Below are 10,706 nucleotides of genomic sequence, written 5' to 3' on the forward strand. Positions count from 1 at the left end.
CACACACACACACACACACACACACACACACACACACACACACACACACACACACAAGTTGAAATTCTACAGAGTACCCACGCCCTTAGATGAGACGGGTTGAAAAGGAGGAGGTGTTATCAGTACAAATGATCTATTTGGGAATGTTAAAATCATTTATGATTTTTTTGTTGTTGCTTATTTTGCTTCGTAGAAACGAGAGTAGCCATCAGTGACCTTACACATGGGGAGATAGGACAGCCACAGGTACATAACACTGCATACATAAATAGACCAAATTAAATATGGGTAGACTGAATACTGAAAAATACTCTATAACATAAATTATCTAGAATGAACTATTAGAGAGAGATATTAACTGTGTACAGGTTTAGAGAAGCTGTATAATCACTGGATTCTGTATTGAGTTCAACATTGAAGAAAACTACGTCGACAGTTGACAGACTCCTGAAACAATGCAAACCAAAATAATTTAAAAAGCAGTACTCTTTCGTGAGGCACAGTTTTCAAATGGAATCAATCATACAGTGGTTTTCTTGTAGGACATAGCAATACATACAAACTCTATATCGATGACCAGTATCCCTTTAAAAGTATGTGGCACTTCAGAGTCTCCTCTGATCACAGACGTGACCCATGTAAGCACAGGTCAGTGCTGCAAAGTCTTCAGAGGGAAGGAAGTGATATCACGAGGAGAAAAAAGGCAAAACGTCGTCTGAGAAAGGTCCATCCATTGCTTAAAAAAAAAAAAAGACACCCACGTCCTCTTCAGTCCTGCCTGCTGTTTTAGCAGTTAAATATATATTAGATTGAGAGGTTTCGCATGTTATGATTGAAACACAACCACAGTAGACGCGTATCCAGTGAAGTAATTGTACACAATGATCTGACGATAAGACTACACCTGCACTGCAAGCCTGCTAGAAATGCAAAACCACATAGCTCCTATTTTGCTTTTAGACAAATCATGGGCTTAGTTATTACAGTAGCAGCAACAATTCTGTATATTCTTTTTTTTCTCTCTTTAAATGTGGTCTATGTACACACAGATATACAGTGGGAGGAAATTTCAGTTCAGTCCTTCTTTTTGTTCTGTTTCGGTCCATGGGGAATGCTTTCCACAGAAAAGAAGAGCTTACGGTTCAAAGGTCAAAAAGTGCGTGCTGTGAAGTATCTCTAATATATTCCTTCATCTTGTACATCTGGTGCCCCCACTTCTCTCATCTTCTTGGCTTGTCACATCTAAACAAGAAGAAAGAGAAATGATCATAAGCGCAATAAATGTTTATAGGGAACAGCAAAATCAGCCTATTTTTAATTCTTTTGTCTTGCTCACACAAATGCAGGCAAGGTGGCATTTATTTGGAGATAACTTATCTCATAAACTCCCCTTCCAGTTCTCTATCTATGCCCCACTGCACTATAAGCTGTTCCGATTCATTCACCTCTCAGTACTATCTGGGGATCTGTCTGGCCCAGTAGGCCTACCCCAAACCCCATATGCTGTCACATCTACATAAGGGTGTGGTCCCAGCTAGTGAATTAATAATTAAGTCACTTTGCCGCTTGGTCCTGGGCAAGCAGGGATGCAGCTTTTTGAAATAATCATAGTTGAAAACAATGAAAAGGGCATTGAAACAAATTTCTGCAGACTGCAGACTTTGCCAGTTCAACATATATTTATCCAGAAACTGCAGTTCCTCAAATGACCCAAAATTCCTCACTTGAACCTTCAAATTGGTAGTACGCAAACCGGTTACTGGCATCTCAGTTGCTATAAATGCAGTCTATGATTTTATGTACTGTTTTTGCATTTAAAAGACTGTAAGACTACAAGAAACAGCATACAATTTTGTATGCAAACCATGTTCCAGTGCTAGTACATTAGATTACAGTAGTTTATAGTTGTACTAGAAGCTATAGTAGTCACGCGACTGAATATGAAGAGAACCTGCAAAAGCCTCCATAGTGGAGTCTAACAGGGATGTTGTGACTAGAGCCTATTTGCTACCGATGTCATCTGACCGAACTATATTTGGATCTTAAGTTGGTTGCATTACTATAAATTCCACACAGGTTTTCCGTTTAGTCCAACAAATGGGTGAACCACTTTGCCGATGTTACTTACTTGCAGGTCCTCTCGTTGAGCTCTAGCTGGCGTTCTTTACAGTATTCATCTGTGTGTTTGCAGGAGCACCGGCAGGTTGCAGGGTCCTGTACAAACAAACGCTTTCTCCTCTCTGAGCACTGATCACAACACGGCTCACAAACACTGGACAGACAACACAAGGAGATGGGGAGGAAGAAGGAAAGGCAGATTATCACAGTGCACCGTTATCACCCATAAGAAAGGTCACCCTTGGGTCAACCCTTTCATATACTCCAGTTTGCTCCTCCGAGCCACTGCCAATTTGTGCTGCATGTGACAGTTGTATAGTATTGCTCACAGGATCCCTCAGAGCAGGCAGAAAGTCAAGCAGTAGAAATAAACCTGCTCCCTACCCCCATCCTTGCCTAGCTGATTCGACCTCTCCTGAATGAACGATATGTGTTAGACATGCAGTTAGCGAAGCTCGAGACCAGTTCATGCATCACAAAGCAACATATGGCTTTAAAGTGCGGGTCAGTGACAGCGCACTTCTCACTCTCACTCTAAACTCGTGATAAAGAAGACTCGAGGGTCTGTTTGATGCACTGTTAGGAAAGATTTCATTTTATTGAAGGAAAGCCGAGGACTAGGTTTCCCACAGAGAGACATGAAATCAAAACAAAGGCTGAAAGTCATCTGAATTACAATTCTCAGCAGGTGTGAAGCCCCAGATACTTCATTGACATCTTAATATACAAATTACAAGTGAAAATACAGACAGGAATCTCTTCACAGTATGAACACTGAAGAAACATGATCTCGTTATATTACTTTTGAATAAAATATTAGTTTTTTATGGTTTCAGACACAAAAGCAGGCAAACAAAGAAATAAAATAAAAAAAACAGTCCTTGCTAAACAATTTGCTGAAAAAAAAGCAATAGATAGCATCACTCATATCTTCACATAACATGAAAAGTACCAGCATTAAGCACAGGACAGCAAAAAAACCAAACAAAAAACTGTTTGTAAAGATGAAAAGAACAAAGTGGGGAAAGGAGACGGGTACGAGACACAGCAAAGCAGCACAGACTCAACACTGAAGACGGGACTATGATTACAACCCTGGTGATCCCAGCACAGATACCAGAACAGTATGAGCCGGTTGGCAAAGCCATGCTGGTGGATCTGAGATCAGTTTCACTAGACAGGAGGTTCATGTTACAGCTAGCAGCTGATCTAAGATCTGTTTATTTGAACTCCTTTAAACGTGGACATTATCAATAATAAAAAGAGCTATCTGACAAGAAGCCACAGCCAATTTGAACCCTAGGTTTTTGTTGGTTTTATGATACAATGCTGTATCTCGTCTCGAACATCAGTCAACCATTGCCTCGGTTATATTACTAGGAGATTAGTTGGAGATTTTGAGGTTAATGTTTATTCCTTGCAAGTTGGTATGTGGTCTGAAGTACCCCCTAGTTATCACTCAAAATTTAACTGAAGCTACCTTCGCAAAACACATCGGCAAACAGGGCATAGTCTAATATCCTGAACATAGATTGTAGATAAAAGGTGGACACAGCCAATATGAATTACCCATTCGTTAGCAAAGACTTCTTTTTTGCCATTGCGGTGTGTTCAAACGAGCGAGGAACGGATCTGACTAAGAAGCTGGATAGCTAAAAATTCCCCTGCTGGCCAGAAGAAAGAATACAGGTTTGAAAAACTTCCACAGTGAAAGTTCCTGAAACCTAAAAACTGTGTATGTCTTTTATATACAGTCTAAGATTCTGAATATTTAGGACATGGCTGACAAGACAAAGTTAGGACACCACACGGAAGCAACATGCTAATCGATAGGGCCGATAAGCAAATTAAATGGTACAAATTAAAAGGGGCAAAATAACTCCTCCCAGATTAGCTTAATTATAAGAAGCGCAACACTCAGGTGCAGGTAGGTGGAGAAGGCAGAGCTGACATACGCATCATGAATTGTATTTTCAGGGTTTTTCTTTCGTTTTCTCTTTTGGCCTTTATTCTTGCCTGTCCGGGATTTTCTGCAAGAGAGACAGGAGAACAAGGCAGAGAGATGCCTGAGAGACTGATGAGAGTGACGTGCTTAAATCTCTGAATGATAATTGCTTAAGCCAACATGAATTGATCCCAATGTTTTTGGTTTTTAAAAAAATATGTATATCATTTTATTAGCTAAGAGTTTTAATTTTTGTTACTGATTGGCTTATATGGGATTCTAACTCCACACAAGGCTCTCTGGACCCAATTAATACGATGAGATATGATGTGAAATGAATGAGCGTAGTGAGAAAGTAACTCCATCATGAGTTAAATGACCTACAAATAACGCTTTTAGAAAGCAAGACAACAACTTATATCCTCTTTCTCAAAAAACAGCCAGAGTAAAGCAGCTCACTGTGTGAATATGATTAATATCGCATATTCCGAGACTAAGTTCCTTCACTGCCCAAAACTGGGCTCAAAAGATATGTATATATGTTTAAATAATAAGTACAATGACTCTGCAGAGAGTGAAAGCATATTGTTCTTTGTAGGTTATGGTGGGTGGAAGTTTCCCAGATGATCTGAATACAAAAAAAATTGGACTTTACCAAAACCGCATCTTTTAGTCTATTTGGGGCAACTCTTTATCACTGACTCGACTCGTTACAAACTGCAGCACAATGAGAACAGGCCAGTGTGTGCTTACAAAGCATGCACCTGGTGTATAGGCTGGATTTCATATGCATTATTTATAACGAGCGGAGTCAGATATAATTCCGCTGCACAAGGTATATTTGCTGGAAACTTTTGTTAGTTAGACGTAACAGCAAAAACATGATTACAAGTATCTATTGATATTTATGGCTAGCATATATACAGTACATTAATTCTACTTTCTAAGTAAGAAAAAATATAAAATATTATAAATATTAGGAGGAATAAGAAATAAATAGAAGCGTTGCAATTGTATCATGCACAGAAGACGTGATACAACTGCAGTGTCAGACTCACAGTGATGTGAAAAAGAAAGTTTTAACAGGACTCTATGTAGTCCTGGTAAAAACTAAGTGCACCCCATGATACAAGAGCTTGTCGAACAATTTTTAGCAGCAATATCTTAAAGCAGTTATTTTCTGTAAGACTTTCAGTCTCTCACATCGTTCTGGAGAAATTTTGGTCCACTTTTCTTCACAGCGATTCTCCAGTTCATCCATGTTTGCGGGAATTCATTTATGCACAGCTCCAATGCCCCTCCACAGGATTTCGATCAGGTTGAGGTCTGACTAGGCCATTGCAGCACCTTTCCTTTTAAAGCCATTCTGTTGGAGATTTGACTTGTTGTATGACCCAGTTAGGACCAAGCGTTGGTTGTCGGACAGATGGCCTCACACGGTCTCTAGAATACTTTGGTATATAGAGGTGTTCATGGCCGACTCAATGACTGCAAGGTGCCCAGGTCCTTTGGCTAGAAAACAAACCCAAATTATCATCCCTCTACCACTGTGGCTGATAGTCGATATAAGATGTTTTTGCCGATATGTTGTGCTTGTTTTCCCCAAATGTGGTGCTGTGCATTATGGCCAAACGTCTCCACTTTGGTCTCATCTGTCCAAAGGACATCGTTCCAGAAGTCTTGTGGTTTGTTCAGATGCAACTTTGCAGACCTAAGCCGTGCTGCCATTGTCTTTTTAGAGTGAAGATACTTTTTCCTGGAAGCCTTCCAAACAAGCCATACATTTAACATGCTAACTGAGGCCTGTAGAGTCTGTAGTTTCTCTGAGCATTGCAGGGTCAGACCTTGGGTTGAGCTGACTCGGACGTCCACTCCTGGGAAGATTGTGGCATTGTGTTAACACACAGCTGAATGTTCCAGACCAGAAAACTGCCAAAACTTTACTTTTAAAGAAATATTAATTAATCGATTATCAATTAATTGATAATCAGCAAATGTACTCGATTAAATTATTATCAGTTAACCAAGTACATTTCATTATCAGCGCTTGGCTGCTATTTACTCTTTTAATCATTGTGGAAGCAAAAAGGGTGTACTTAGTTTTTCACAGGACCCTATAAAGTCCCGTGAAAACTTCATTTTTCACAGAGCTGTATAGTCCTGTGACCTCAGGTCATATCAAAGCACATAACCTGATGTTACTCCATTATTCAGTCACATAGGTGCTTTTTTTAAACTTATGTTCAGTGGGTGACCTTAAAAATAAAGTTGCCCTCTTTTTAGTATGACAGATGTTTTTCTTGAAGGTTTTGCTGCTGTTGGTAGTGCAGTCTGTCAAAGAATTTTCGATTTTTAGACTATTATTAGAATTGGATTCTCATTTGACTGAATCTTTCCTTATTTTACACGTCTCTTTCCACATGTGTCCACTCTGCACTTGACACCTAGCTACCTTATTGATGGGCAAACCAAATTTCATTTTATGAAAATGACTGGGAAGGAAGGCTGCAGCCATGCTAGCAGCACATTTAGGTTTAACTTTAGCACAGCAGTGCTTTGAGCTAAATGCAACATCAGCATGGTAACTTGCTCACAATGACAATGCTAACATGTTGATGTGTAGCTAGGTAAAAGGCTATTTAGCCTTGGTTTAGTGTATTAGCATGATAACATTTGCCAATTAGCACTATGCCCAGCCGCGGCTGGTGGTGGTATGTTGTTAGTTTTGCAAATACGTATTCATAATCCAAAGCGGGTGATATTGATGGCGCTTTATGAATGATTGGAAGGGATCAAATTATTTTCTGCAGACCATCACCACTCAATGGATGTGTGCAACATTCAAGACTGTCCACCCACTAGTTGTTTTTTCCCCACCTAAACATGAATGTAATAGAGAACAAGTTGGGGGGGTAACCAAAGTCATGATTAATATTGAAACGATCACTGTTTTCTTGTACAAAATGCGCTAATAATTGTAGAGAATTTTTAGTTCAGGGAAAACTGCAGATGGACTGGCAAACTGAAAAGAATCTGTCATTGCTATCACTGTGAGCATGGCTAAAAATAACATTTTGATTCAGGGATGTATCTGGATCACAGACTGCAGAAGTCATAAATGGGGCTAACTAAGCCCCATTTAGGACTGATTGATAAATACAGCATCTAGGTCTGTGTAACAGAATGAAGCAGACGTGTTTCAAATGTAAAATCCACACAATTTCCGCAGAGACGTTGATAATTAACTAATTTCACAACCTCAACATAATGAGTCATCCTAACAGACTTTGAGACTCTTGCCTTAGAGAGGTTAGCCAACATGAATCAAAATATCAGAAACAAGAACATGAACTGTTACCCTAAAGTGACACCCCACCAAAGCCACACTCGCAAAAACAGTTAAAGCAAAGTTCAAGAAGATCACGCAGCTACCCCTTATCTATATGACAGACGACCTGACATAAAACCAAAACAACAACCCCACAATGGAAAAATATCAACGGCTACTCACAGAAAGAGGATTAAAGAGTTTAATGACCCTTAGCACACTGACTTCTGTAGTATTCAAAGGGAGGCCCTCTTAAGATAGGACTATAAACACAAAAGTTTAACAGATCTTCAAAAACACTGTTATCTATATCAGAGGAGTCAGAAACCAAAGTTGCAGAAGTCAAGTGGCATCTACACAGCAGAGACGAGGGAGAGGAATGCAGATGAGATAGAAAAGGTGGGAAAGGTGTAAAGGACAGGTTTGCAAGTGCAATGAACTCATCAAGTGTCACTCATTGACCTGAGCGGGATTAGCTGGTATTCCCAATGTTTATCATCTGACAGCAGCATGTTAATTTGTGCTCACTATAGGACGATCTCATGTTGCTTGTTCACTGAGGTTTTGATGACATGTTATTGCTTTTGGCTTTTCTATCTGTGTTTTTGTCTTTCTTTTTTTATATTAAAGAAAGAAAAAAGGAGGAAGTGGGAGTGGGAAAATAACAGGCACATCATTTATGTTCAAAAGGGACTATAGTATAATTTGGGAAGGCTGAGAGTTGCAGACAAATGATTGTTTGTTGGCAAGGCAAAACCGGAAAAAGATCAAATCTCAAGTCCCTATTGTTTTCCACCCAAATCACAATCTCCATGCAGAAAGAGCGCTGTACTCACTTTTCTTTCTTTTCTGTCACTTCATTCTTTAACCTGAAAGGCAGAAACAAAACAACATGACATTAGATCACAGCATGCAACTGTATCCCGGTAAACAGATACTTATCAAGATCATCAGGGACTGGGGGCTTATTATCATCATGGGTGGAATCACATGAATCTTTTCACATCACATTGCGTCACCGTCCTTTACCAGAACCTATGATAAATCTAGTTTCTTTTCAAGTATCTGGCATCTGCAACTGGCAAGTGAAATCAATTTATTGGGAAATTTTGCAGTTCTTGGATTATATTCATTAATGGATCCACACAAAACACATACACACAACTACAAACACATTTTGACAGGTTTGCTTCACTTCCCAGCCAATAACAGTGTGGAGTTGCTGGCATATCTGGAGGCAATAGTTATTCCAGAGTCTTAGGAAACGATGTTTCCTGCAAGGTAATAGACCACTTGCCAAGTTTCTGCTTTACATAGTAGTACAGCAAGTCTGCACAGGATGGATAACGCATGACAGTATATGTGTTTACATATACTGTACATTAGGATACAAATTCTTTACTTCAAGTAGCAACACAGTAAAACTACCCAATTACAAGCTAAACGTCTAGTTTTAATTTAAAAGTTGAGTAGTTACAAGAACAAAACTGTACTAAAGCCAACCCTATACTGGAGGATAGACCCTTTAAATACTTACACTGGGTTATAGCTAGAGTTCATACTGCCATATAGCTAAAGTGTTTTAAGCACCAGTCACAAAAACACAAAGTATAGGACTGAGCAGCTTTTTTCCAGAGGGGTCTGCCTCTCAAAACCAGGGGCATGCTGATCAGGTTTTTAGAGTAGGTATGTCTGTACCTGTAGGTTATGAATATGCTGGCAAAGCTTTCTCATTTACATATGTCTGAATTCTACTGGTCAATCACATCAAATGCAGTCAGTCCAAGTGGTGAGCATTTGCTAAAATGTAGCGTCAGCACCATCAGCGATTGTTCAGTGACAATGTAGCTTTTGATGTGCAGTCATAAACAATGACCCACTGATGTAAAAAGAGATCTAGGTGCAGATGATTCCCAGAAGGGTTGTAAACTTAAGAAAACCAAAAGCTATCAACCAACCCTTTAATGTACAATGTTTTATATATATATATATTAAAGCAGTTTCCCAGCGACTTAATAGCTATAAAGCAGTTCCTGTAATAGTTAAGTCATAATTTTAAAATAGAACTAAATGGATTCATAGCACCATCTAAATTTTTATTAAGGTGTCTTAAAGGTTTATAGCTTCAAGTAAATGGTGAACTAGGACGTCACTGCTGCAGACATGCAGAACTAATTCCCTGTGGATATTTTGCCCAAATTCGGAAGTTTGATGGACAAGTGGCTTCAACGTGAGATACAGTTAAAAAAAAAAGAAGAAGAGCTATTCAACTCGGCCTTTTGCCAATACTCATACTTGCAATGTTTGCTTTATTGTTAGGGTTTCCTGAAACGTGGGAGGATTAGTAAACCTTGACGCTCTGTCAAGGTTTACTAATTCATGACACAGAGCTCAAATCTGCCATCATAATGTCACGAGTATGGAAAACTACACATGTCCAACAAGAAACAGCAAAAAAGGTGACAAGAAAAAGTGATTATATAGTGTTTGTTGATGCTAGGCCACAAGAGGGACATCATTTGATGTTGATAATGTTACTTGTTTCACCTATTTCTGCCAGTCAAAGCAAAACAGCAAACTGACTGGATCCGTGGTAATTTCAGTCACAGTTAACCTTGTCTCTGGGCAGTCTGTGAGAGGGTCCAGAGACAACTTGTGAACCATCAAACCTAAGACAAGGCCACATCTAAATATAACACTGAATAAAAGCCTCTGAACAGAAGCCATATATACCTAGTTTCCACTGATGCAGAGCCTTTGCATACATGGCAGAAGCTGGGGTAATTTGCACAGGGAAGGGTCTGAGATGGACAGAATCTGCAGTGCACATCGTTCGAACAATAATACAGTGCTGTTTGTGCAGCACCATATTGCCCCAGTAAAATGCAAAATGCCACTTTATAACACTTATCTCACAGACCTATATCTAAACTATGGACCGAGGAGCGACCTCCATATGTCGCAATTGCAAACAATGCTTTAGAGGGCATTGTACTCGATGGAACCAAGATGAATGTAAGCAGCATTGTGAATGTCTGCTGTGATGTGTTCAAACCTGCTCGGGTCTTTTTAGAATCAGCGAAGTGAAAGAAGCAAAGATAAGATATGGATTTAGGTGATACACATCTGGTGAATGTGTCAGATGAAAACTTCAAACAATAACTTCACATGGCGTGCTTGGCCAACTTCCACTCTGCTCCACAAAGGCACGTTGATTTGCCTGCAGTGATGTTTGGCTGTGCTTTGTGTGGATGTGAGTATGTGTGTGTGTGTGTGTGTGTGTGTGTGTGTGTGTGTGTGTGTGTGTGTGTGTGT

General features: G+C 39.5%; 1 protein-coding gene across 2 annotated transcripts in view; it reads right to left on the minus strand.

Annotated features, from left to right (window-relative positions):
- Positions 1-141: 141 nt before the first annotated feature.
- Positions 142-10,706, minus strand: part of vegfab (vascular endothelial growth factor Ab) — a 15,594-nt gene continuing 5,029 nt past the window's right edge. The window contains exons 5-8 of one of the 2 annotated variants that reach the window (XM_013913960.1): positions 8,228-8,260; positions 4,074-4,148; positions 2,129-2,272; positions 142-1,242 (exon numbers count right to left, since the gene is read on the minus strand). In XM_013913960.1, coding sequence (XP_013769414.1) covers positions 1,221-1,242; positions 2,129-2,272; positions 4,074-4,148; positions 8,228-8,260 — 274 coding nt within the window. In that variant the 3' untranslated portion in view covers positions 142-1,220. The remainder of the gene's footprint in view (positions 1,243-2,128; positions 2,273-4,073; positions 4,149-8,227; positions 8,261-10,706) is intronic. The other variant, XM_005745614.2, reaches the window with a different exon arrangement.

The sequence above is a fragment of the Pundamilia nyererei genome, unplaced genomic scaffold (assembly GCF_000239375.1).
Source record: "Pundamilia nyererei isolate P.nyererei 1_Seehausen unplaced genomic scaffold, PunNye1.0 scaffold00161, whole genome shotgun sequence".
NCBI lineage: Eukaryota > Metazoa > Chordata > Actinopteri > Cichliformes > Cichlidae > Pundamilia > Pundamilia nyererei.